Here is a 27,500-nt window from a genome sequence, read left to right on the forward strand (position 1 = left end):
AACTGTAAAACCGATATCTTCTCTTATCTTGTTAAAAGAGTATGCTCATGAATTTGCTGATAAATCGAGCTCACAGCTGACGGACAACTTGCAGTGAACTCCTGCTAAGTCACTTCGGTTTAGTGACCAAGTGACCGTGCGGTAACACGTTTGAACACTCATACACAAATACAGGAGCATGACCGTAATATTATACCTTCATCATGTCACAAAGTCAGAAATGAGGCATGTGTTTTATCTTTGTACTAATTGTTGACGTGTTACCTTGGTAACTTGATGAACGAAGAGTAGTGCAGGTGATATTTCAAAAACTGGAAACACCCCATTGTGGATGTGTTACATCAAAAACACTCGTCAGGAAAAATCCATTGAGACGAATCTATGAACACTTTATATTGGTATTATAATTAGAAATATTTGTAAACATGTAATTGAGACGCCTGTTAAAAGGTTCAGTTAAAATCGGTGGAGAAATATGTTTTACTCTCAAATAAACCGGGACGTTTCTGCTAACCTTTTGTTTACTTTGTGTTAACTTTTTACACAGATTTCCCTTTGTGGATCAATAAAGTACATCCATCCATCCATCCATCCATCCATCTACACTTTAAGGCCAAAAGTTTGTTGACCTGACCATCACACCCATATGGGCTTGTTGAACACCCCATTCCAGATTTAGTCCGCCTTTCCTCTTATAATATCCTCCACTCTTCTGTGAAGGCTTTCCATTAGATTTCGGATCGTAGCTGAGGGGAATTCAGCGGCAAGACCATTAGTGATGTCATTCACTGATGTTTGGTGAGGAGACCTGAGGTGCAGTTGGTGTTCCAGTTCATCCCAAAGGTGTTCAGTGGGATTGAGGTCAGGGTTCTCTTTAGGATACTCGAGTTCTTCCACTTCAACCTTGCTTGAATATCTGAATTTGTAACCAGGGACATAACCATGCTGGAACATGTCTGGGCCTCTTGTTTCCAGTGAAGGGAAATTGTAATGCTACAGCATACAAAGACATTCTATACAATTCTTCTACATTTGTGCCAGCCATTTCCTAACAATATCTATTCCTGGGTTAAACATGACCTGAGAACTATTTATTTTGTGCCCTAAGGATCTCCTTACCTAGGACAGAGTTTTCTGGGGTTGAGGCAGCAGCCCGTGTAGAGGCGCCACAGGCGCGTGCTCAGGAAAAGGCCGACGGTAAAGAGCACGAGCGCCGGTCCGAGCAGGTACGTGAGCCCGTAGACCATGTTCTGGTTTACGTTGCATGGACACTGGAAGGATAAAAGCGTGAAGATCCTCTCTCCGCCGATGGTAGCGATGGCCATGATGCCATATCCGATTTTAGTCTTCTGATTGGTGAAGAAGCGCACGACGGCATTGAGGGAGTCCATCGTGGTTTTCAGAGACGCGGGAATCATACAGGAGGTGTTCAGGATACCTGAGAGAAGAATTTAAGTTGGGAAACACTATTGCAATTCTGTGGCTGGAAATCTGACGTAAAAACAAACAAATAAACAACCCTAAAACTCCCGAAATGAGATGCGCGCGCGGCTCTTATTGTGTTTCGTTCCTTTCTTTCCGTTTGTTTTCCCCCTAAACTCTCCTCCCTGTAAAAAATCTCTCTCTCTTTCTCTCTCGAACTCCTCCCAGTTTGTTGTTCCTTCTCCAGCAGACCGGCTCATCTGGTTTTGCACTTCCTGTCAGCCAACACACAACATTAACCAAGCGCGCGCCGCCATGGCTAATTACAGCCCAATAGCATGCAGAATTGCGCGGTTTCACTTACGAGTATTGACTTTGGTTACTTATAATTTCCTCAGCAGTGCAACAAAAGAACAAAAAAACAAACGAGTTTGTGCAGATCAGTGAGAGTGAGTGTGTGTGTGTGTGCGCGCGCCCATGCATTTGTGTTAAGGGTGTGGTTCAGTGTGCGCGCGCGGTTACAGAGCTGAGCCCGGCATTGTGCTGTGATGTTAAAGATGTTTGCATGTGTGAGTGAAGCACAAGTCATGTCAGTTCATGCCTTTCGAAATGACAGACATGTCTATACAGAGATATCAGGACTAAGATCCTGAGGGACCCAACAAAAAAGTTGCGTATGTATGCTGAAACTTCCAAAGTTACACCTTTACGACATACAAGTGCATGTCCAACAAGGTTTGAGTGACATGTAGAACATGGGTTCACTCCTCCATTCAGAACATTTCAAGCTCTTTGGTTTTTGCATTAAATTCGGACCGGTTTTCGGCAGTGTCTAAATCCTGAGTTTGAAAGTTTGAGAAGATCGTTGCATAATTTCACGTTTAACTTATTGTCTTGTTCAAATATCCACCCACTGCCAAGTTGTAACCTTCCGGCAGAGGCAAACTGGTCATTTGTGGTTTTTGTGATGCTATTAGCCTTCATGAAACTTCCAGTAAGGTGAAGCTAACTCACCTGGGGCGGATGTGGCTCAGGTGGTAGAGCGGGTTGTCGGTTCGATTCCTGGCCCACGTGACTCCACATGCCGACATGACACTGAACCCCAAGTTGCTCCCGATGGCAAGTTAGCGCCTTGCATGGCACCTCTGCTAGCATTGGTGTGAGAGTGTGTGTGTGTGTGTGTGTGTGTGAATGGGTGAATGAGAATCAATGTAAAGCGCTTTGGATAAAAGCGCTATATAAGTGCAGACCATTTACTTGAGCACTGATAAGTAGCAAGATGTGGACTTGATAGATAATGTACATGTATTATTCATTTATTACCACATTTTCACTTCATTCCATTTCCATTAATCACTTTACAAAAGTGCAGGAGGTAGGAGTCAGATTAGCATAGTTCTGATAGAAAATCATTTCTACTCCTTCTAAACTGTATGTGCTCTCATATTTCAAGATGTTTCTTTGATTCCACTGCAGCTTTCTAGACACTCAATGGGTTTTCAGCCCAACCATCGTTGTAGTGAAAGAAAATTACCCTACAGGGCTACTTCAAACACGGATGCATGAAAAGAAGCATGAAAAGCATTACAGACTATAGCCTAGTAATTACATTACTAACTGCAAGTGGAACTGTATCATTATTATATGAAGAATAAAGACCTCTCTCTTTAACAAGCACTTAAATGGGCACCTACTTTTTAAATAAATAAATAAATAAATAAATAAATAAATAAATAAAAAGCTACTCTTAATCCCTGACCTATTTGTACTAGCACAAAGATGTGTTTGATGGAGAATACAAACCACGACTAAGTCGCTCTGGGTAGACCAGCCAAACGTATGTAAACGTTATGCAAATTTCTCTCTTCTGTAATGTTCAGCAGTGAAAACCGACCACAGGACCAGTCCAGCAGTAACACTGATATGGTAGTGTGTGCGTGAGTGGACGGATGGATTGGTACGAGTGTATCAAATGGAGCAGCATTGCTAGGCTTCCTGCTGTGTTGAGAAACTGGCAGGAATAACTTGTAATGATGATCCCAAACTGTGCATGGAAGAGCATGAGCTGGGTATATCTAATAAAAGTGTTAGTGTACACAACAGTGACAATACCATTTTAAATTCTGTTAAAATACCAGTTAACTCTTTTGAGTGACTAATGCTTTAAAAAAAAATGTGTTATTTGATTGTACCACTGATTTGCTCATTCATTTTTTTTTTTTGTGCCCAATGCTTACTCTGTGAAGATTTTCAGCAGTGGAGGATCAGTAAACAGGACGGTTAATGACAGGCTCGCTTTAATACTCAGTGACCATATCGATCTCGTTTTATTAATTCTAATAAATAATTCTAAGAATTAATTCTAATAAATAGACTTTTTGCTGGATGAGAATTCTCAGCTAACCATTATGGGGTTACTTTACACATTCACTATATAGGAGCCTATAGCATCAGCAAGCATGATAATCTCCTGATTTAACTTCGTTTGAGGCCATATTGTTATGGATGTCGTCCTGCCCCACTGTGGTCACGAGTCGCTGCTTTGGGAGGGTTTAAATCCCCGATTTGGTGTGTATGACGGATACAATAACCAGTGAATGCAGTCTCCAGCCCTCAGAATCAATAAAAGCTTTCAGTGTTAATTTACAGACACTAATGGACAGAGTCAATATGAAACACGAGTCATCCTGGCACATCATGATTCATCTTTGAACTGCGACAGCGAAGACCACTGTTATGAACTGGGAAAACCTACAAGACCAATAATTTATAATGATCAGTGAACAGACTATTCTTCTGAAATCTAAGATTTTTTCAAAGCAATTAAAAAAGAAAAAGTTGTTTCTATAGTATATACACGCAATTAACGGTGTAACATGCATAGAAATGTTGAAGTATAAAAGTCAGAGACACATGGGGCATGGGGGGAGGGGGGTGGTTGGGCAGGAATGCAATTATTATGGTCTCAGATGTCATCATTAAGCCTCTACAACGTTGTTATCCTTACAATTCTTCTCTACACCTGCCCCCCTAAAAAATACATCTGTAATTATTACAGCGAAACAAGTGTCCAAATTTATTGAAAAAGCTCCAGATACAAACCATGAGATGTACAATTTAAATGTTATGTACAATATTTACAATCAGAGCAGAGGACAAAGGGTAACAGATTAGTCTTCTTCTAGAACGATCATTTCAGCCTGACCAGCATCTCCCAACAGTGCCAGAAGAGTCCTGTAGGCGTTTCTGAAACACAGAGACCAAGCAACTGTATCTGTAAACTGTAACTGACTCATTCCAATCCTTACTGATACCAGTCCAACACTGGGGTCTTCTGATTATAAATGTTGATGACCCTTGTTCCTCATTTATCAGTCTTTCAGTAAAGTTGTTCATAAATGTTTTCATAGGCCAACCCAAATGAAAAATTTTTTGTACTCGCGTAGATCACCGTACATTACCAAAAGCATTCGCTATCGCTGACTTGCTTTTAGCCATGCCCACAAAACATAAAGGCAAGGCTCACAGAAAGCTGAAAATGACAACTAAATGGTGAAAGAGCTCCTACTAAGCGTGCGCTAAATCTTCCAGTAATGCAGCTCGGCCACCGCAGAGCGCTGTCTACAACAGACGCACACGATCTCTTCCTCCTTTTATAGGGTGCCGTTTCGTTCATCCTAATTAAATGGCTAATCGAAGTTATATTATTCATGGATTTATTTTGGACTGCTTTCTTTCAAAATCGTTCCTACGAGACGACCGAGCTGTCATTAAAATTTGCGTGAGCAACTGAAATGACGAAGAAGCAATTTAAACCTGACAGCATGATCCGTATATAAATCGTAGTAACACACTGATTACACGATTCGACGCCGAGTCACGAAGGTTCGAATACGTTCGTTTGTATCTGTTCAATAAATGAGGTATCATATAAATATCAGGTTCAATAAATATCAGTTCATCATCTTATGACCAATACCTGAGAGATGTGTTTTTTCCGATTCCTCTCTTCTGCTCGGTGTTTCGTAAACTCTGCGAGAGAATTGGAATCAGAGTCGACACAGCCAAGGGACTGAGGATGGCCACCGTCTCCAAGGCGCTGTACATCTGCAGCTCATACACACCCTCGCTCTCCTCCACAAACGCTCTGGGAACACACGATATAGGCACGAGACATTTACATTCCAAGTCCCACATTGCAGTCTACCTATACTAGTATACCACACACATTTTAGTACCGTAGTATACTTCCTGGCAAAGCCGACACGCTATACATCAGGTTCGCACCTGAGAACTGTGATGAGCTGTTCGCACGGTTCCTCTCTGGCTGCAGAGGAACATCTCTCCACGATTAGCTGCACACTTTCTGTACTCAGCTTCTTCACTAACAAACACAAACATATATACATATGTACATTTTAGAAGACGTGCCTTCTTTGTGTGCTTTAAATCATATGAAAGAACACCATATAACTGACATCAAAATATCACTACATCCTGATTCAGTCGCCCAGGGTATGACAGCCGTTATTCGATTCTGTATGATGACCTTTCTTTCGACTTCCTGATGACTTTCCTTTTCTGGATTTCCACACCTCAGCTCACACCAAATCTTAACAGACTCTAAACGTGGCTTAACTAACCAGCTAAATTGGAGGCCACATGACAAAAATATCGTAAATATCAAAAATATACAGTCCCCCTCCGAAAGTACTGGAGCAGCAAGACCAACTCTACCGTTTTCGCAATCCATTGAAGACATTTGGGGTTGAGATCAAAAGATGAATACGAGACGATAGATCAGAATTTCAGCTTGCATTTCCTGACATTTTCATCTAGATGTGTTAAACATCTTTAAACATGGCAGGCCACCCAAATTTTAGGTGAGCAAAAGTATAGGAACAAATAGTCTTAAAGTAAATTGTACTTGCTATTTGGTGGCTTAGTATCCCTTGCTCGCATCAAACCAGTGACCCACTGACATCACCAAACTGTTGCATTGTTTGTGTGTGTGTGTGTGTGTGTGTGTGTGTGGGGGGGGGGGGGGTCTCCTCTTCAGGAGGTGAAATGCACGCTCAACTGATCTCGAACCCAAAATGTCTTCATGGTATACGGAAAACAACAGAACTGGCCTTGCTGTTCCAATACTTTGAGAGGGGACTGTATAATGATAATGAGTCTTTATTGATCACATATACATTACAGCACAGTGAAATTCGTTTCTTCACATACCCCAGCATGTCAGGAAGCTGGGGTCAGAACACAGGGTCAGCCATGATACAGTGCCCGTGGAGCAGAGAGGGTTAAGGGCCTTGCTCAAGTGCCCAACAGTGGCAGGTTTGCAGTGCTGGGGCTTGAACTGCCGACCTTCTGATCAGTAACCAGAGCCTTAACCGCAAAGCCACCACTGCCCCACTGTATCATTGACACTGTATTTTTTTTTCTTAATGTAATAAATGAAACCTTTTAAATGAGACTGATGATGCTTTTCTTTTTGTAGACACCTTTAACACCTGTATGTCTTTTTCAGTCTATTTTAAATTTACAGCAGAACTTATGAATAATAGTAGGAGCTTATTATGAATGTAAATTCATGGGGGCTTTAAGAATGCGAATGCACATGTTCAATTCGTTGAGTAATACTGTATGATATTAAGTTAAAGCTTAACTTTTGTGGCAAATGAAAAAGTCTCTTAACTCATCTTTAGTCTGAAATGTGCAAACGTGGAGCCGTTTATTGGGGCGAATTACCAAGAATGCCTCGGCACATTCCTTGCATTGTTGTGGTGAACGCCGGAGGACTCTGAGAAGGTTGTGTTAAACTTTTGTCTGGTGCCCTCTTGTGGTACAAATAAAGTAATGACACTCACATGTCAGCGGGTCTCACACTATGATTTTAAAGCCTGAGCTTGATGTAGATAACAGATATCGCACATTGTATAATAATCATTTGGTTGTGAGAAACAACATACAACATAATGTGACATGCTCACTGGTGGCTGATTTAGTGCTACTGTTACCAACAACAAAGTTCTGTCAGTGACTACGTTTACATGGATAATCAGCAGTAATCTAATTATTGACCTTATTCTGAATAAGACAATATTGTGATTCAGGTGTTTACATGAGCTGGTTTTAGAATATTCCTTTCATGTTCAAATTTTACATGTTATAGAACATAGAGCGATTAACGGCACACGTCATTACGTCCCCACGCCACGCCGTCCGACGTTCCCTCCAGAATTTCACGTATCGACGTACAATTCGTCTTCGTTATGGCACCGTGTACAGTTCTGGGTGTTTTTACTGTTAATTTTACGAAAGCTTCAAGTGCAGTAAATTATTTGTCATATACGTGCATATAGACGACTGCTTAAAGCCGTGGGCTGCGTCCCAAACCGCATACTTACCAACTATATATATGCATATATATATACACACATGTATTATTTCACCTACTATATAGCAGGCAAGTACGCGGTTTCGGACCCAGCCGTGCTCTCTTGTTTGCCGTCAAATGGTTGAGCGCTGTCGTGTGTGTACGTGTCCTGTCGCACACTGCAGTGAAAACTCCCACACGACGATAATAGTGTGATTAAGGTGTGTATATGTCAGTAATACTCGTCGATAATGCGACTAAAACAGGAATACGCCACATATCTTAATACGATGTGTGTTTACTTTGAGTATGACTTTCAATAATCACTGTTTACATGATGGTTTCTTAATCAGAGTATCGTCTTAATCGGGTTAATATCGGATTATTGTCGTCCATGTAAACGTACTGAGTGTCAGTACTTGGGAGCACTGCTATGAAGCTTGTCTAATATCCAAGACCAGGGCAGCGTAGGATGACAAAACTCTCACGACAGATACAAATATGGTAGTGTCATTGAACTGACTTTGAAATGTATTTTTCCCCTTCAGTTCTCTCTTTAGAGCTTCATCATATAATCCGACATATAATCTGACGTAAATGAGAAACGTAATTGCATGTCTGTTACTAGATTATTATTTTTAGGATTTCCAAGGATTCCTTCCCAAGCCTGTATCAGAATTTTTGAGGATTAATTTCCAAGATTTTATTAGGGCCAACTCATACAGTGTGGCAAGTATTAACCTTAAAATATCCCTATAATTGCACAGTGTAAAACCGGCGTTATCTGCTCAGGGCCGGCGTGCCTGCAGGCTTTCATTCCAAGCACACTAGGAGTCACACCTTTTTTCCACTTAAGGAACGAGTTGCTCTTGGTCCTCAAATGACTGTCAGGTATGTCTGGCTGTACTGAAGCCAAACTTGCAGCCAAACCAGCTCTTTGTGGATGAAATGAAATACTCTTGCAATAAGAAAATAAACAAAAGAATCAGAAAATAAACAAAAATCATGATAACACTGTTTTGTTTCCCTTATGTTTCTCGTTTCTCTCTCTGTTACTTTCAATTTGAAGTGGATGAACTCATGTACCAGAATCAGAAAGCAGATGCCTTGTCTTGGGCATTTTAGCGATACCTACAAAAGGTATCTCTAAAGGTGAAACGATCTTTGAAAGCAAAATGTATCGCTGTTCCTTTTTTCCCCTGGAGTTTTTAACCAACATTTTATTTTTATTTTTTTACAGTTTGGCTGATGCACTGATGCCATACACGTACGCTGCCTTCAAAAACGACCGAATTAAGGAACCTCGGAACCTTTTAATTATCGTTGACGCCATGTTATTGTAGATTCGATATCTGATTCCGTTCTAATGTTAGATTAGGGGTTTTCCCCCCTCTTTTTTGTGGGTTTGTTTGGATAAGCTTTTATTTTTTTTTACATATTTTAGCTTCAATAATGAGTGTTCTGGGAACAGACTGAAACTTGTGGTTCTGGTTGAAGGTTTGAGGAATGCATAAATGCGCACACTACATTGTTTGGACTATTGTGTATTGTCTAAAGCTCTTAAACCAGAAAACGGTGGTTCTCTGAACAGGCATTGTGTCAGTGGTAGAGTGTTTTATATGTGTGTGTGTGTGTGTGTGTTCCACCTTGAGGTTCATTAACGAGCATCACGCAGCGCAGCACATGTCTGAGGGGCACAGTGAGGAGGGTGGGGTCAGAGTCATTATTACGTCTCAGGAGCTCCAATAGGAACATGAGGACGGCTGCCAGTCGAGGAGGAGGGGCGTGGCCTCTGAAATGCAGGAAGTTTTCTCTACAGAGATATGAGTGTGTGTGAAAGAGAGAGAGAGAGAGAGAGAGAGATAGATATGTCAGTCTTTATGGAATATGATTTTCTGAACTGTCAGGTCCACAAGTTTGAGTCTCTCCTGCTATTTCTGTCTTTCTGCTTCTCTCTCTGTCAGTCAATTATTTTTTCCATCTTTCTCACACTGTAGATCTCGGCAGAGTCTTGTTTCAGAAATAAAAATGATTGAAAAATGCATTGAGATAACTGTATAAAGAGGAAAAACAGTTCTTCATGGCACACTCACTCATTTGCTCCAACTGTATGCATAAAAGTGATATGTAAATTAGAGACTTTATTATTATTATTTTAAACCTGAGTGCCTGTAGGATGGTCCTCCTCAGCGCAGCCCCACGTGCTGTGGGTATGGCCTCACACCCAGCCATCAGCACCGGATGATTGGCTACTGCTCCGATGGTGGGCGTGACTGGCAGGAAACGGCTCAGGTACTGAGTGATGACGCTACGCAGCTGCTGCTTGAGATACGACACCTGCGTTTGAGACACGCCGACTGCTACAGAGAGACCCTGAAAACACAAACACGCATGTTTAACGGACTGTAGAGCAAACCTCAAGCATATAAATCAACACACACTGTACAGAGAACCTGAACACACACTAACAACAACAAAACAACAACAACAACTAAAAAACGGCAGCATAATACATATACACAGACTTGTAGGTAGAGTGGCAGTGTGTCCCGAATAGCGGAGATCAGCTGAGGAGGTGGCGCTTTATCCTGCAGCAGGGAATGTGGAAGCAGCAGGACGTCTATGATGCGCAGGAGAAGGGACTGAGCTTTAGATGTGGCTAGAAGGGGGCTCCAGTGCTTAACCACACACCCTGGGAACACATGCACAGTACACAATTAGAGGAAAGACAGCGTGTGTGTGTGTGTGTGTGAGATCAGTTTAACAACGCAATGTAAATACTACAATCGTGTATTTGCATCATATCAAGTGGGTGAAGGTTAAGCATGAAGAAGTTTGGCTATAGCTTTTGGCATGGAGACAAATCTAAAGCATAATGTGTCTGTTATGTGGAGTATTGGCTTATTTGTAATTCAATGAAATGCTTGGGGTCTTAAAGCATATACTACAGTGTGTAGTGTGTAATGTGTAATGTGCCACACCAAGTGTCCAGTAGGTGATGTGTAGCCCCTCTGTGCTCTTGTTCAGAAGGTTGGGTTTGATGAACTTCATGATGTCTCCTACATACTCCAGCGCTTTACAGACCAGAGACACACGCTCAGCCTGCTGCTGCAGCCCACAATACACACGACCTACACACTACACACAAATTCAAAAATGAACCTTAAAGAACTAACTGTAATGAATTTAAATATGGGTGTGTGTGTGTGTGTGTGTGTGTGTGTGTGTGTGTGTGTGTGTGTGTGTGTGCACCTTTATAAACAAGGTCAGGGCAGCTTTAGATTCTTGCATAGCAGCGTTAGTGTTCAGTCCGGCTCTCTGAAGCAGCGACTCCACTTCTGGTAGTCTTAGGATTAGTGAGGTCATCTCAGCTAACTGCTCCTCTAAAGTCCTGTCTATACCCACACACACCCATACAGAAATACCAGGCCGGTTTCACAATGGGAAGGCGGAACAGTGTCACACTGTTTTCAGTTTAAAGAGGTTATACTGTATAGATCACTTAAACATGTGACAGAACATAGTGATGTAACCAGCTGATATGAGATGATGTGAGGGGCGGAGCATCCGTGTTTGAACGAAATTCCCAAAACATGAGGGGGGGATTTTTTTTTTTTTTTAATCTCCACCCACAGCTACAGCAAACTAACTAGCTAAACCTTAACCTCAGCTATGGAAAACAAACCTTACAGCTCATGGAAACCAAAAATCCAGTATCACAAAATATTAGAATAAAGAATTTAGAATACAGAAATGTCGACCTTCTGAAAATATGTTAATTTATGCACTCAATACTTGGTCGTGGTTCCTTTTGCACGAATTTCTGCATCAATATGGCGTGGCATGGAGGCGATCAGCATGTGGCACTGCTGAGGTGTTTGTTCTGGAAGCCCAGGTTGCTTTGATAGCGGCCTTCAGCTCGTCAGTATTGTCGGGTCTGGTGTCTCTCATAGATTCTCTATGGGGTTCGGGTCAGGCGAGTCAACTGGACAATCAAACACAGTAACACCATGGTCGGCAAACCAGTTACTAATAGTTTTGGCACTGTGAGCAGGTGCCAAGTCCTGCTGGAAAAGGAAATCAGCATCTCCAAAAAGCTAGTCAGCACATGGAAGCATGAAGTGCTCTAAAAATCTCCTGGTAGATGCTGTATCGACTCTCGACCTGAGAAAACACACTGGACCAACACCAGCAGATGACATGGCACCTCAAATCATCACTTGACTGTAGAAACTTCACACTGGACTTCAAGCAACTTGGGATTCTGTTCTTCTCCACTCTTCCTCCAGACTCTGGAACCTTGATTTCCAAATGAAATGCACAATTTACTTTCATCCTCCCCATGATCGTGGTTGTGTACTGAACCAGACTGAGAGATTAAAGCCTCAGGAAACCTCTGCAGGTGTTTTGAGTTAATTCGCTGATTAGAACTCTTCTCAGATCGACATTTCTGTATCATAAATTCTTTATTCGTATATTTTAAGACACTGGATTTTTGATTCCCATGAACTGTACGCCGTAATCGAGATTAAAACAACAACAAAAAAAGGCTTGAAATATTTCACTTTATGTATGATGAATCTAGAAAAGTTCTACTTTTTGAATTAAATTAGGGGAAATAAAATGAACTTTTCCATGATATAAAATTTTTTTGATAAGCCTATTATGATGCTTTGTGCATTGAAGAAGAATCACATATAATGAATCAAGGAATCAACTATTCTCCCTCTCCCAAAAGGACAGAAACTTGCTGTGTACCTGTTCTGCTGTTGTGTGTGTCAGTGTTGTTGTGTTGATGCTGCTGTACGATACAGCGAATCCATGCTCTCACACAGAGAGCCTGGGCTGAGTCACCAGCAGAGCACATCTTATGCACTAGCTCCCTACAGAACACACACACCCACACCAAAATTAAGCAACAGAGAGAAAAAAACCCCAAAGATTTAAAAGGAAAACTGGAAGAAAGGAAAGGAAAGGAATGAAACAAAGAAGGGGAAAAGAAAGGAAAGGAATGAAACAAATGAAGGAGGAAAGGAAAGAATGCAGGAAAGGGGAGAAAGGGCAGAAGCAAATGAAAAAAGAAAAAAAGAACTTAGTCAGGAAAGGAATAAAAGGATGAAAGCAAGAAAGAGAAACAGACAGAAGGAATGAAAGGAAAAAACATTAAAGGAACGAAAGGAAGGTAAGAAAGCTGGAAAGGAAAATTAAAAAAGAAAAGACAGGAAAGGAAGGAAGGAAAGAGAAATGGGCAGAAGGAAAGAATGTTTAAGGAGTGAGGAAAGAAAGGAAAAAAGAAAAGACAGGAAAAGAATGAAAGGAAAGAAAGGAAAAAGGAAGGAAAGAAGACAGGAAAGGAACAGTAAAAAAAGAAAAGAATGAAAGGAAGAAAGCAAGAGAGGAACATACAGAAGGACAGAAAGTTTTAAAAACAGTAAGGAAAGAAAGGTCAAAAGAAAAGAAAGGAAAAGAATGAAAGGAAAGAAAGAAAAAAGGAAGGAAAGCAAGAACGACAGGAAGGAAAGAAGTGAGTAAAGAAAGGAAGGTAAGAAAGCAAGAAAGAAAAGACAGAAGGAATGAAAGAAGGCAGGAAAGGAAAAGTAAAGAAAAGATAGGACAGGAATGAAAGGAAGAAAGAAATAGACAGAAGAAAATAATGAAAGGAAAGAAATAAAAAAAAAAGGGAAGAAAGATGGCACGTACTCATTCTGCAGCAGGTTGTTGAGGTAGCGCGTCACCAGTAGGGGCCGAAGCATCTCATCCCAACCAAAACACTGAATCATGGCCAGGAGTGGGCGGGGCTGAAGATCCTGAGGGGCGGAGTTAGGCAAATCCAATGCTAACAGAGTGAAACCTGGGAGAACAAGAAAGAGATGAAGACACCATATTTTTCATACATTTTTCATCAGTGACCGCAACTGGCACAAGACACAAGACAGCTGGCCTCATGCTGCCTTTCATCACATACTCCAAATGAAAGCTTCCATAGTAGTGCACATCACGTTATACCACATCAGAGATTCACAGAGATCTGACCTGCAGCGGCGTGCGCCAGCTCTTCTGGCGGAGTCTGAGACATTCTCAGTGTGCGCAGGAACGGCAAGAAGTGAGTCCACAGAGTGACAGCCACAGCCAGGTGGCGCTCTTTAACCACACCGAGAGGAAGAGCTGCACCGGCACATTGAGAACACTGCTGCACCCTCCTGCAGCGCAAAACAGGCAGACACACAACCAGCGTCATTTATACATACAGTATAAACATGAACATGTGCTGGCACAAATAATTCACATTATGATAATCGTACAACCAGACAGCACGTTTAAAAAAAATGAAATAAATAAATTATGGTACGAGTACTCAGCACAGTTGCGTCTGTTTGCTCCCGAGAATAAACACCACATCGTACGTTTTATCCATTCATAGTTAGATTTAATGTTGTGGAACTTCTGTGAGACAAACTGGTTCCTGTTATAACATACTGGAACGAGCATATTAATATAAATCTTTGATTTCAATTACTACCGGAACTGCCAGAGATGCCGTTTAAAAAGCAGCCTCTGACCAATCCAAACTGAGAATCCAACAGCGCTGTGGTATGATAAATATTAATAAGTGGTTGACACTGAAAACTTGTGCATAATAATCGCTCGCAAGTTATACGAATCTCTCACACCCACACTCATTTTTCCCCCCGAAACAAAATTTCTTGAATGTTAGATTTTCGTGTGTTTTCTTTACTCGGTGTCGTTTAGAAATAAACATTTCCTCCCAGCTGACTAGATAATTAAGTGAGATCCTACTTAGCTCCTATGCTGATTTTGCAATAATGTTTGGTGTTTAACAATACACTTCATTTGGTTTATTCGTTTCTCTTTCTGTCCAACAGTTACGAGAGGCTAGCAGGACAGCGTAGAAGATACAACAGGGCATTTTACGCTTTATTTTTCCATCCTGTCGCTCTGGATGGTTAAGCATTAGTGTGACTAAGCAGCTGAAGGATCTGTAATCTCGTTTAGAGCGGAGATGATCCTCCCGTGTTGTCATTCAGCCTCAAAGCAAGAAGGCGAGCATCTCACACGCGCACAGATACACACACCTCTGAGCCTTTTCAGCCAATCGATTATCGCCTGAATTCATTAGACCCGTTTACTGCGCTGGAATGGCCCTTTCACATCCACCAGCCCTACACATGCACACACAGCCCTCTTAATCCCTCACTACACACATGCTTCTTAATCCCTCCACAGTGCAGAAACCCCCCCAACCCCCAACACACCACCTGAGACCCCTCTTAATCCTTCCCTTGGTGATGGTACATAAACAACCACACACTCCAACACACACAGCGCACTGGTAAAAGCTACTCTTTATTACTACTACTATTATTATTATTATTATTATTATTATTATTATTATTATTATTATTATTATTAATAGTAGTATTAGTATTAGTAGTAGTAGTAGTAGTAGTATAGGTGTAAGTAAATGCACTTCATTTATGTTCAAGTTTTATCTTGGATGATAATCGTTTCTGTCGAATTGTACCTTTAGTCCACTAAATGCTGCTTTGCTGGTAGCCTTCCGTAAATGGGCTCAGTAAAATATCCACCATGGGGGGACAAATTAAAGGAAAACCCGACATGAAGTGCATTAGTAAGGTGGTGAGCCATTACGAGGTAACCAGAAGAGCTACGATATGCCTTGCCATAGATTCTTCAAGTCTCCAGAACTGTACTGCAGTGATAAACACTGTTCGTCCAAACGATATTTCAACAGTTGGTGTTTTGTCGACGGTGGCAGGAAGCGCTGAGGCTGCTGCGCTCAAAACTTCACTCAAATTCAACTTACGCCAACCTTTTTACGCCACGTGCAACCGATAAAAAGCTCTAAAATATGACGAAGCGAACACGCGACTCGCTAGTTACATACAATGGAGGAGCAGCTAATTCATTTGCTAATCGTTCAATCTAGCCATGGGATCGATTGTTTGAGGTTGAACTCGCCCTTACTTTGTCAAACGGGGCCTCGTGAACCCTTTTTCTTGTCCTCTGTGTCCTTCGGTGAAACCTATAGTGACATAATGTTTTGAAAACCAGCTCTTTGTTACCGGAAAAACCCCAATAAAAGAAAGAAATAAAAATAGGCAGGGGAAGAGGCATTACATCACACAAAGTTTAAAAGCTCAATTATGTTCACGACCACTCGTGTCTTGCTAAGATTTGTATGACACGTGAGATTCAGAACAAGTAGCCTTCAAACCTGGTCCTTTCCTATAGATGTGGATGTGCTGATGCATCCCAGTAAATAACCAAAGTGACTAATGATGCATCTACTGCTTAGACTATAATATTAATATATGACTGCGAAGTGTTTAGCAAGCAAAGCTTTATGATCCCCTCAGACTTCGTCCTACAGTACTAGTCAACAAATATGGTGTAGTATCTAGTATGCGATCTGGACTTAAAGACTCAGAGCAGAAATTCGGAGCTCCTCCCGCTGACCGTAGTGAACCGGCATCTCGTTGGCGCATTAAGAGATCCCGGAGCACAGCCGGGGCTCATCATACTGACCCGGTTTGTAAAATGCTCTCCACTATTCCAAGCGCTCGTACAAATGAAGTCTCTATCGTTATGATGAATGCATTAGCACTGACGCAATTAATGCGTAATTAAGGGGGCGGAGTATAACGTGGGCTTCTGAAATCGTTAGCTTGATTAGCGAGTGTGGAAAGAAAATTTGACCGATGATTGAAGCACCTGCCTCCGACCAAGGGCCAGACACTAATGGTGCTCATCACATTCCTTTTCGGGACTGACCGTGTGAGGGGTCGAGTTGTCTGTGCGACCCGTCCTGCAGCTGCTGATCAGATTCTCACTAATTGACTGATCAGCACTCAAATAAAAATAAGACACGACAGACACAAATAATTACCTCGACAACAAACACCCGCAGGTGTCGACCCTACAGTAACCCCCCTCCCTTTCTTACCACACAGTCCATTCTGGTCCTTTTGCATACAAACACTCTGTCTCTGTACGTGTGTGTTAATTGTGTTTGTGTGTGTGTGCTCACCGTAACTGCGTCAGTGCCATCTGTAGGAAGTCGAGCACCGTGTCAAGCTCTTTAGCGCCACAGGCAGGCAGCAGCAGGCCGAACCCTTCGTTAATCAGCTTCTCCTCAGACAGACACAAGGTGGCGCTGCTTTGCCACACCTGGCCCACACCTTCCAAGTAGGCGGAGATAAGGCGCCATAGCTCTGTCCTCCTCGGCACGGGCGTAGTCTTAAGGTAAAACTCTCGTGCAGCACTGCTGAAGGAGGCGGAGATTCTTGTGGCAGCCCCGCCCACGTCCACGCCACGCTCCACGAATCCGAGAAGCAAAGCCAAACGACCCCGCCATGACATCACTGCGGTCGCCGCAGGCAACCGTAGGGCCAAAAGATCAAAGGCCCGGCCTGTGGCGTCCTCCAGATCGGCTCGGAGCGACAGAACCAGGAAGAGGAGCAGGAAGTGATGTAGTCCGCTCTCGGACAGCTCGGCCATACGACGCTCATGGAACTTGGAGTAGATTCTACAAGGAAAGACAGAGAGAGAGACACACACACACACACACAAACAGTGAGACTGGCAGGGAGACATATAGTATTGTACAGGGAAAAGGAAAATGGAAAGGGGTGAAAAGAAAGAGAGAGACAAGAAAGGGGAGAAAGAGAAAATAGCAAAAAAAAAAAAGAAAAAAAAAGAAAGTGTGACAGAGTGTGAAAATGTGTCTAGGATGGAGAGATGATGTGTGTGTGTGTGTGTGTGTGTGTGTGTGTGAGATCCTCCAGGGCAGCAGGGTTAAATGGCTTTAAAGATCATGTTAAATGTCAGAAACAGTGAGACACACTGCTGTAGCTCTACATACACGCACAAACATTCACACAGAAACACACATTCCTCACTGCCGCTTTGGGAGGGGGCTAGAAATCAATATGGACCCCCACAGATGCTGACACACGCCACAGGGTCCGAACAGACCGAGTGCACTACCACTGACTGTTTTATTCCATCACTTATCAAACACTACGTCAACTCTCGCACGTCCACTTGCACGTAACAGGCCAGTTAAATAAAAGAGTTGACTAGTCATCTTTCCCATAGTTATACCAAATCTGATTCAGGACATGATTGTTTTATTTAGTGTAGTAAAGAACGTTTCAAACACAAACGCTACAAACGACCTGGCAGCTCTGAATACGCCGAGAGCGCACAGCATGGAAGCTCATGTCCATCAACAGTCCACGGCTCAATAAGCAGCCTTCATCACTCGGAACTCTAGTGAAATTATATAAGAAGTACAAGGACATTAGAACCATATATTTACCCCTTTGACTTTGCCAGACATTGAATGAGAAACATCATAATCATTGTTTGTTTTTCCCCCCACCTGCACATTTTTTTTGTTTATCTGTTTGTTTGTTTGTTTATCCCAAACAGCTTTTCTCCACAGATGAACAGATGCTTCAGATTCTAGAGTCAGAGCTGAACACACTCTCCCTGCTGGCCTTATTAATGCCACAAACACACACACACGCACGCACGCATGCACAAACCCCGACCCACGCTCTGCCGCAGGCTCGGAGTGTGTGTATATGTGTGTACGAGTGTGTGTTGGATCCTGACCAGCTCGGCTCCCGCCCCGGTGCTGCTGGAGAAGCGAGCGTCTTCGTTAAGGAGAATTAACTGCCACGCTCGTTAGCTAATTAGCCTTCGTGTGTGTTTCACGTTCCAAACAGCAGGAAGTCATTATGCAGATTTATTCCATTCCAAACACACACACACACACACACACACACACACACACTCACTCACTCACAGACCTGCCCTTGATCTGCCTCCAGGGGTCGCCGCTCTCTTGCTTCAAGTGCAGCGCGAGCATCCGCAGGAAAATAAGGAAGGAGTTTGTGGAGCTGTAGAGGTGGGCGTGGTTAGCGGAGTTCAGCGGGGCAGGGCTACAGCAGCTCTTGGCTTGTTCCAAAAGAGCCAGTGGGGTGGAGCCAATGCTGGCCAATCCAGACACACCTAACCACGGCACTGAGAACGATCCATTCTGCAGACATTCCCACAAAGACAATTAAAAACAAAAACAAAAAACATAAACTAAAAAAAGTTGATGAAACACTAAGGAAACTTTTGTGACACACCAGGTTTTTGCTGAAAAAATCCCAAAGTGTGTTTATGGCCCTGAGGCTGGGTACCCAGACCATACTGAGAGTCAGACAGCAGTGCACATACATCCGCATCTGCTCCTCCTGAACCGCAGCCTGGACACACACAAACACCACCCTCAATGTATATTTGGTGCATAATAAGCGCACATACCACAGTGATGATGAATGCTTGTTTTGCTGACATTCCATAACCAAATACATGTTGTTATTCAGATTAGAAAAGCCTGTGTTATAGGCCCAATGCCACTGTAACCAACAGGACCACAGCGCCAAATTACAGACGATGTCGAGGATGTAAATTGTACATCACATGACAAGGTCAAAACCTATACATGACAATTCAAACTTTTAATGCGATTACATACGAGAGGTGTCGGACTGCAAGAGCGCATAAACACACCTTCACGTCACAGCTGGACTTCAGCAGGTTGCACACAAAACTCCAGTTGTCATCCAACTGTTTCTGCTATACAAATGAAAACCTTTTATTGGCGTATATAATCATTTATGAAGTTTCATGCAAATAAAAACCATAAAACATGATGATAATGGTCAAAATGACAATGATTTCAAAACATTGTGTCACATGGCATACGTAGAGTGTAAAGGCAGTAGATATATGGAGAATGGCTCCCTTTTGGACATATAGTGCACTATAAAGGGTTTACATGCCACTATTATACCATATATAGTGCAGTTACTGTATATAGAGAAAAGAGTGCTATATTATAAGTGATTTGTAATAGCATTACTTATATATACACATACATACACAGTCAAAAGTTTGTGGACACTCGACTGAAATGTTTCTCATGACCATAAAAAGCTTTTGATCTGAAGGTGTGTGATTAAATGTTTGAAATCGGTGTTGTAGACAAAATATAACTGTGCCAACGTATTCATTTCAACTAACATTTTAAACGGACAATTCGGAGCAAAATATTCAGAACAGCAGCTGATAAGTGTCCAGCGCAGGTGGGAACTCCTTTAATACTGTTTAAAAATCATCTCAGGTCTATTCTTCAAGAAATCGGTTGCGAAAACGCCAAGAATACATTTCTGAAATTCTAGGCGAAAAGGGCGTCTACTTTGGATATTAAAAAATATTAAATTATTTTGATTTATTTCGGATTTATCATCATGACATAATCCCCATAGCTCCATTTGTGTTACTCCAGAGTTTTGACGACTTTATAATTATTCGAAAATGTGGGGAAAAGATGAATAAAAATAAAGAATGAGTGTGTCTAAACTTTTGAACGGTACTGTATACTGTATTCGGTCCATGTACCATTTCTTCACAAATTGCTGTGACGCCACAGAACGTGTGTCGGCTATTGCTTATATGTTATACAACATTGCACCACAGCGCTGATGAATTCTCGATTCTGATTGGTCAGGTGTTGACGAATTTTCTATAACAGCGCCTCGGTCAGTAGTGCTTCAAATCACAGGTTTACATTAATGCGCTCTTTTTAATACGTTATGTTTTCTGTCGTGAAACTTTATTTAACGTTTATGAAAGGAGACTCCGGTGTCGGTGCTTTGTAACAGTCAGTAAGTTTCTTGCCACAGGACAGTCTACAGGAGAGAGAACCTTTTGCACTTTCTGATTTCTCGTTAACATGGAAAGCACTGTTATTGTACATCTTATTAATTTCGAGAGAGAGAGAGAGGGGGGAGAAAAGAGAGGCTGGTGAATGAACAACTGTTTATAGCTGTTATAACGTAAGTGATAACAGGAGCTAACTTGTTTTTAAGGACATTCTACAAAATTAAGTGCAACTATAAACTGATAAAAAGTCAACTGTGGCATTCTTTATAACAAAAAGATTATTCAGACAAACAATTAAGTTTATCTTAAACATGCAGCTGTTGTAATAGTCTATTAGAACAATAATAATAATAATATTCTGCAAACAACTGGGTAATTAACATTATATAGATAGTTAATATTCATCAACCGGTCCATGTTTCACCTCATTTTGAAGAACTCCGTTACGGTTGTACATTCCAAGCTGTGCGAGGTGTGTGATCAGCCACCATGTGAAGCCGAGCACGTCTTTACAGTGTGCCGCAACTCCTGACGGCGCCCCCTTCAGGATGGAGTCGAGCAGTGCGTTCACATAGCCCCAAAACGACTGCCAAAACACCACACAGTACATGACGAGGTTACTGTTAGAAAGTCAGCATGGGCTTTTCCCAGTCCCTTCGTCTACACCAGATACCTGGCTATAAAGGACAGAAGCAGGAGCACCTCGACAATGGGGAAAAAATAGTTTATTAAAGCATTGTTGTGGAGATCGCTGGGGTATTCGACTGGCTGCAGTTCTCTCAACACGTTTCAAAGTATTGTGATTGGCTGGTGCTCAGAGATCCCAAGAGCATTCAATATGACACATAACTCGTGATGTGCGATCGTCATTAATATTGATATAGCACATTTCCGTGCGTCACATAATAATAGTTAAAAATCAGACTATGCAAGCATATTTATACATTGATCTGGATTTAAAACCGTCGTTTTCTGGAACATTATATAAAAGCTTAAATAATCGTAATAAGCATGGCTTTGTACTCGATACGCAACTTAACATGCACACAATGCTGAGCGAATACGAGTGGGTTAATATGCTGTAGCTTGCTTTTCCTGATAGGGCGCAGGTTGCTGTATTCGGAACCAGCTGAAGCTTATTAAAGAGACAGCAGGGCAGCCTGCAACACGCTGCCACGATCCATTCTAGTGGTTAATTCAGCACTGGAAAATGAGCCTACCAACGATGAATTCTCAAGAGGCGTGAGAAATTCTTGTTTACGGATTTTAGTGACCGGTACGGCCTTACATTACTGACTAAAGTTAACAAAATCAAAATAGTGCTGCAGGTATGATGGGGGGGGACACAGGTACACTACAAATTCCTCTGCAGAAATGATCAGTCTGCTGTCCAGAACATTGCTGGAATCAATAAGACCTGAATATCAGCAAGCTGAATGATGTAAGTGTGTCGCATGCATGTATGCGTGTGTGTGTGTGTGTGTGTGTGTGTGTACCTGTGTGTGTAGAGTTTTACTCCTGTGTTCCAGAAAGTGGATAAGGAGAATCCACATTTCTTTAGTGCACACACATTGATAATGATGGCTCATCACTGCCTCGGTCGGTCTCACCTTAAGCAACAGAAGGAGATAGATTTTCATGCATGTACATACACAAAAAGTATCAGGTTTGTTTAAAAATAAATAAATAAATAAATAAATAAATGAAGAGAACCAACACACAGAAAGGCAGAGGCATCCAATGACACAACTTTTACCTCAATGACAGTAACTTGCTCAACTAAACTGTAAACACACACTTCCCCTTATATACCTTGCTGTACTTGTTCATGGCTAGAGTAATGAGGTCACACAGCAGGTTGTTGAGGTGATCTTCGAACAGGCTGACGTTGGTGAGAGTTTCCCCTGTCAGATCAACAAACCGACGTGCATACACAACTTGACCTGTGGAGAGATTAGGCGCATTTCAGATTACTGACACCGGCCACTGGGATCCATCAGAAGGATGCTACCTAGACAGGCATCTTTCGTCTCTTCAACTGTGAAGACAATATTAGCAGAGACTGGGTTCGATTTCTTAATCGTTAAGATATCTGGTATGAAATAAGCTAGGGTTCTTTTGGTAGAATGACTCCAGAAGGACAGTCGCACTCACCACACAGGGATTCATATTATTTCTAGCCATGATAGCATCACGTTCACCAAAGTTTGATAAATTACCCGTCATTTTCTGTCCGAAAATGTGCAGGATCTCCAGTATGGCCCAGTGGACGTCCAAATGAAGGTGCAATAAATGCCATGATGGAGGGAAAAGCTGAAGAAGGAAATGAAGCAGTGAATGTCTTTCACCAAAGCCCTGAAATCCTAAAATATATGAAGAGCTGCTGAGGAAGAGAAAGGTATATTCGATAGCTAGGAGGTAAATCAGCGCATGAGCTACATACAAATATCAACACACTCATCTGAAAGCCCGACGAAGCATTCGGGGACGTCAAACGAAAACTAACCCTATCGTTCAGAGACCACGAGCTCGACTCGCAGCCGTCCGTGGTCGGGAAATAAGGGAGAAAAACACGACTAGGAGGGATTAAACACTTACTCTTCCCTGTCAATCACAGCAACACTAGCCAATCACGGGCGTCTGTGAGCTCAGGTATGTGTAAGAGGGAACATAGCTTGTTCTTCAGAGTGTGACACAGTACAGGTCTATAAAGCTGCATTCAATGTGTTTATGAGAAGATTTCACATTAACACTGTACTGTTGGAAATATTCAGTAATTATGATGTTTTGAACACTCATGGATGTTCAGTTAGTAGTCAAGTAATTTTGTTATTGTTAGGAAATTGCAGAATAATAAGGAAAGGTTGATATTCTTAATATTTGTCTCATTCACATTGTTACCGTGCCTTTCTTTAAACATAAAAGACTTAATGAATACTTGCTAATCTAAATCCTTAGCCTTGGATATTAGCTAGCGAAAACCATGCTCAGCAAACAGATTTCATTTCGTTTTATTAAGAAGATAAAGTTGTGTACCTTTCCCTGGTGATGGATGGTGAAAACGCTTTGGACATTCGCTGGTAAATCTTTAAGTCGGCCAATGAGCAGCGTGACGCTGAACAGCTGCTCCACTAAAGCGGAGGGAAACTGCGCCTCCATCTGTGAGAATGAGGAGGAGAACTCTTCCGCCAGCGGATCAGGTTCCTCCACAAACCTGAGGACAACAGCAAGAGCACATGACTTTAAAGACAAGCTGATTGAGCAAATTCTAATTCAAGTAAGTAAAATCCATTAAAAAAAAATAAATAAAACTTTTTTGATGCAAATGTAATACTTCATGCAGCATAGAGAGTTAAATACGGACAATCTTTTTGTTTTACACTACAGAAAGAGACACCGCTAGCGGTTTAACAAATTAGTCCAATGATAGAGCTACCTGTTCGTAACTGTACCTGTATGGATATGAAGCTTTACCTGTGAATAAAGACTTTGACGTAGGTGAGAAAGAGCACACACTGCTGCCTCAGCTCTTCTGCTTCGTAATGAAGGCTACTCGCTTGACCTGAAAGAGGAGATGAAAAACATTAATGACTCCATTCTTAAAACCGACAGACTTCTAATAATCATCCATACACCATGATTCTTGTCAGTCCCAGTGAAGGAGACACGGCATCAGCTTTCTTCATTTCCAGTGAAAGAGGTACTGCTTTATTCATTAAAACATCTGTAAAACTGCCATGCGTAATACACTCATACCAGGAGGACGGGCACATTGTGCATGGCAAGAAATGGACGACAGACAGTTACTGTACACTTACAAAGCAACCTCTATGGAAGTGTATGTGATAAAACTGTCAAATAAGTATAATTCTGCTTACCAAAATCATGCGAGCTAGACTGAACCAGAGTTTCCAACCTGAAGACTTTTTGTCTGGAAAGAGTGAACAGACTGAGAAATTAAGACACAGCTGACGGCATGGCAGTCGCACAAATCACCCACGCACACATGCACACAATCTGCGCTCACCTGAACAAGCCAAACAGAAGCTGAGTCGACTCCAGCAACGCCGTCTCCGTCACCCAGGAGAAGCCGAACAAATCCACAGTGTCGACTTCGAAGTCCGCGGGAGCCGGATCTAACTTCAAAATCGACCTGGAGGAGACGGGAAATTATTTATATTTATCGATTTCTTTATAGACACCAGTCTTCAGCTGATCCTTATTATTCGATAGTGTAATAGCACGGGTTATAACGGGGCTTCTTTTAGGCAACAAATCAGTTTACAGCTGCAACATTGAGACGTTTACGATCGAGGTGAAATGTTTAGTGTTCTCGTACCTCTTTAGGACGCCTCGGCTGATGTAGCTGTCTGACGACAGAGCTCGCGTTTCTTCTCTTCCTTTTTCAAAAGCGCAGGAGAAGCACGGCGGCCGAGAGAGGGACGAGTCACCGAGCTCCTCCACCGAGTCCATGAAAGGAGAGACGGGCGGAGTAAGGGACTGACTGAACTCGTCGTCCATTTTACTGCAGGCACAAAAAACATTTCTTCCTCAGAATAAAACAAGCACGTTTTAATCGCTTTTTAAAAGGATCTATTATTCTTCAACAATATTAATAAATAGCATGTTTTAGCTATTAAGGGAAAATGACTATTTATAGCTGTTTATAGATGGACGGTTTATAACCGCTATCATGTGGTAACAGGAAATAAATTCCCTCGAAGACTATAAACAGTAAAAAAAGAAAAAAAAAAAAGAAAACGCATGACGTCACTGATTAATAAGTAAATAAATATGCTGTGGAATAAGCAGAATAAAACATGTTTAGATGTGCTGTTAAAGGAACAATCATAATAAATCTAATAAATAGGTGAACATAATAAATAGTGACTATTTTTCTATAAAAGCAAGAACTTAAATTGCAAGAAAAATAAAACTATTCCATTTCAGAATTTCTCACATAGATAAACACTGGAATGTCTCAGTTGTAATTTTAAAGAAAAGTGATTTTTTTTAAAAATTGTTTATTTATTAATTAATTTTTCTTTTACAGGATTCGTTCTCGACATATCTGAGCCCAACCCTTGCAATGAGATTTCGTTCCTATGATGGTCATTATATTTATAGTTGTATTAAATACAGAGACTGAAGTGCTGCTCAACATAAACAACGAACGTCATGAATTCGACTTGGCCAAACAAAAGCTCACGTACGAGCAAAAAGAAAAATGACTTTGGTGCCTTTGAAAGGAAGGCAGCCGATCGATTCCAACTCCATCCTGTGAGACATTTAGCTTGATTTCACCCTTTTATTGTAAACAAATGTCAATTTCCTTCTCATGAATCCTTTTAATTCAAGGATTTAATAAAACATTAAAAAAAAAAAAAGGTCCCATTGATTTTTTTGATCACAGTATGAATAACATTAGGTGCTTACTAAAAAGAGGAGAGATCATTTTAAATATTATATATAAATGTGTGTGTGTGTATATACATATACATACATATATATATACATATATATATATATATATATATATATTATACACACACTCACAGTTCTGTGCAAAGTCTTTTATTTTAAAAAATAATAATAAAAATATCGTAAAGAGCAGTAAACAATAGTAAATGAAAAAGTCAATTACGCTGCTTTACATAAAACACTGCTTTATTTACTGACATACAATCATTTTTCTGTAACATTTAATGTTTGGGAATCTAAAATGTTTTTGTACTGGCTTTGGACGAAAGCACGTCATGATGACATCACATGACGCGTCTCGGCCCAGATCTGCAGTAATTTTGAAAAATTGCGAGCTCCTCCGAATATTGCGGAGTTTGATTGATTTTGCTTTAGTTTCTGCGACCCTGGAGGGACTGGTGTCTCCCTCCACCTCACGGTTCTGCCATATTCTTTCTTTATGATTCTGTTTTTTTGTTTAGATATGTTCCCTAAATGAACAAACAAACAAACAAACAAACAAACACAACTCTGGGGTCTCCCAGTAACAGCTGTATTTTATTTTGAGATCACGTGACACTTTTACTGCACATAGGTCGACTCCATTCAACTAAATTACATGAATTATCAACTATATAGAGCCCACTCCACCTATACACTTTCTTTTGCACAGATTCATGGCAAATAACCCAAATTAAGCCTACTTCACTTCCAGTTCTACAAAATGGTGAAAGGTTCAAGGGGGGTGAATACTTATGCACTGTATGGGCATTATACAGGCCATGTTTATCTCATTTCTAGTACACTACACTCCCAGTAAAGAGCCTTTTGGGATTCAGATGTCGACTGGTTATGTAAGCACACTACACAGAGAATAGGACAAAAGTTTAAGTCCATATATAAACGGGATGTATAGAATAGTGTTTAAACAGTATATATAGTGTCCTGTATTAATACAAGAGTTCCAGTTGGGAATCAGTCTGAAAGATAACTTAGCCATTTGTTTACCTAGCTAGCTTCTCGTCAGCTAAACTGAAAGAAGAAACTGCCATTGTGCGACATTTCACATGAGTTTGAACAACCCGGTTAGTATAAAAAAAAAGACTTTTACTTATCTAAATGATATATTACCCCAACACAAAATGTAAATAATTTACTTTACCTCTGCAATGTTGACAACTCGAGGCTTTCATCTGAATACAGAAATACCGCGCTTCAGAAGCGCGCGCAGTACGCATGCGTATGCAAATGTATCGACCCAAACTCAGCCTGTGGTTGGCCCAAAGGTTCTTCACAGAGTTGAGCCAGTGTGAGCCCGTATGCAAATACAACCACCAAAAGTGGGCCTGTGATTAGCGCAAAGTTTTCAAAAGGGGCGTGGCGTAAAGCGTCACATCGCGGAAGAGCTTCAGAATGAATTTTAGTAGTGAGAGCAGAGAGATTGCCCGTCGTTTTGGTTTATAATTAAATACAA

The 27,500-nt window shown here is 41.4% G+C and overlaps 2 protein-coding genes across 4 annotated transcripts in view; both read right to left on the minus strand.

The window, feature by feature from the left end:
- Positions 1 to 1,881, minus strand: part of LOC108280884 (calcium homeostasis modulator protein 5) — an 8,094-nt gene extending 6,213 nt beyond the window's left edge. Inside the window, exon 1 of one of the 2 annotated variants that reach the window (XM_053673675.1) lies at positions 1,120 to 1,881. In XM_053673675.1, coding sequence (XP_053529650.1) covers positions 1,120 to 1,418 — 299 coding nt within the window. In that variant the 5' untranslated portion in view covers positions 1,419 to 1,881. The remainder of the gene's footprint in view (positions 1 to 1,119) is intronic. The other variant, XM_017496377.3, reaches the window with a different exon arrangement.
- Positions 1,882 to 4,471: 2,590 nt separating this feature from the next.
- On the minus strand, positions 4,472 to 27,303 carry mms22l (MMS22-like, DNA repair protein). Of its 2 annotated transcripts, none has more exons than XM_017496444.3 (25): positions 27,189 to 27,303; positions 24,906 to 25,091; positions 24,594 to 24,719; positions 24,445 to 24,497; positions 24,041 to 24,128; positions 23,603 to 23,780; positions 22,786 to 22,879; positions 22,379 to 22,509; positions 22,063 to 22,176; positions 20,991 to 21,152; positions 19,412 to 19,474; positions 18,985 to 19,104; positions 18,661 to 18,890; positions 16,872 to 17,369; positions 13,835 to 14,001; positions 13,502 to 13,652; positions 12,560 to 12,684; positions 11,054 to 11,196; positions 10,783 to 10,939; positions 10,327 to 10,493; positions 9,963 to 10,174; positions 9,448 to 9,614; positions 5,710 to 5,806; positions 5,402 to 5,569; positions 4,472 to 4,668 (listed from the first exon to the last, which is right to left on the minus strand). In XM_017496444.3, the coding sequence occupies exons 2-25, from the start codon at positions 25,085 to 25,087 to the stop codon at positions 4,593 to 4,595; spliced, it is 3,669 nt and encodes a 1,222-aa protein (XP_017351933.2). In that variant the 5' UTR covers positions 25,088 to 25,091; positions 27,189 to 27,303; the 3' UTR covers positions 4,472 to 4,592. The 2 variants fall into 2 exon arrangements, with proteins under 2 accessions (XP_017351933.2, XP_017351931.2); XM_017496442.3 differs by having other exon boundaries at positions 19,412 to 19,477.
- Positions 27,304 to 27,500: the final 197 nt, after the last annotated feature.

This window comes from Ictalurus punctatus, chromosome 20 (genome assembly GCF_001660625.3).
Source record: "Ictalurus punctatus breed USDA103 chromosome 20, Coco_2.0, whole genome shotgun sequence".
Classification (NCBI taxonomy): Eukaryota; Metazoa; Chordata; class Actinopteri; order Siluriformes; family Ictaluridae; genus Ictalurus; species Ictalurus punctatus.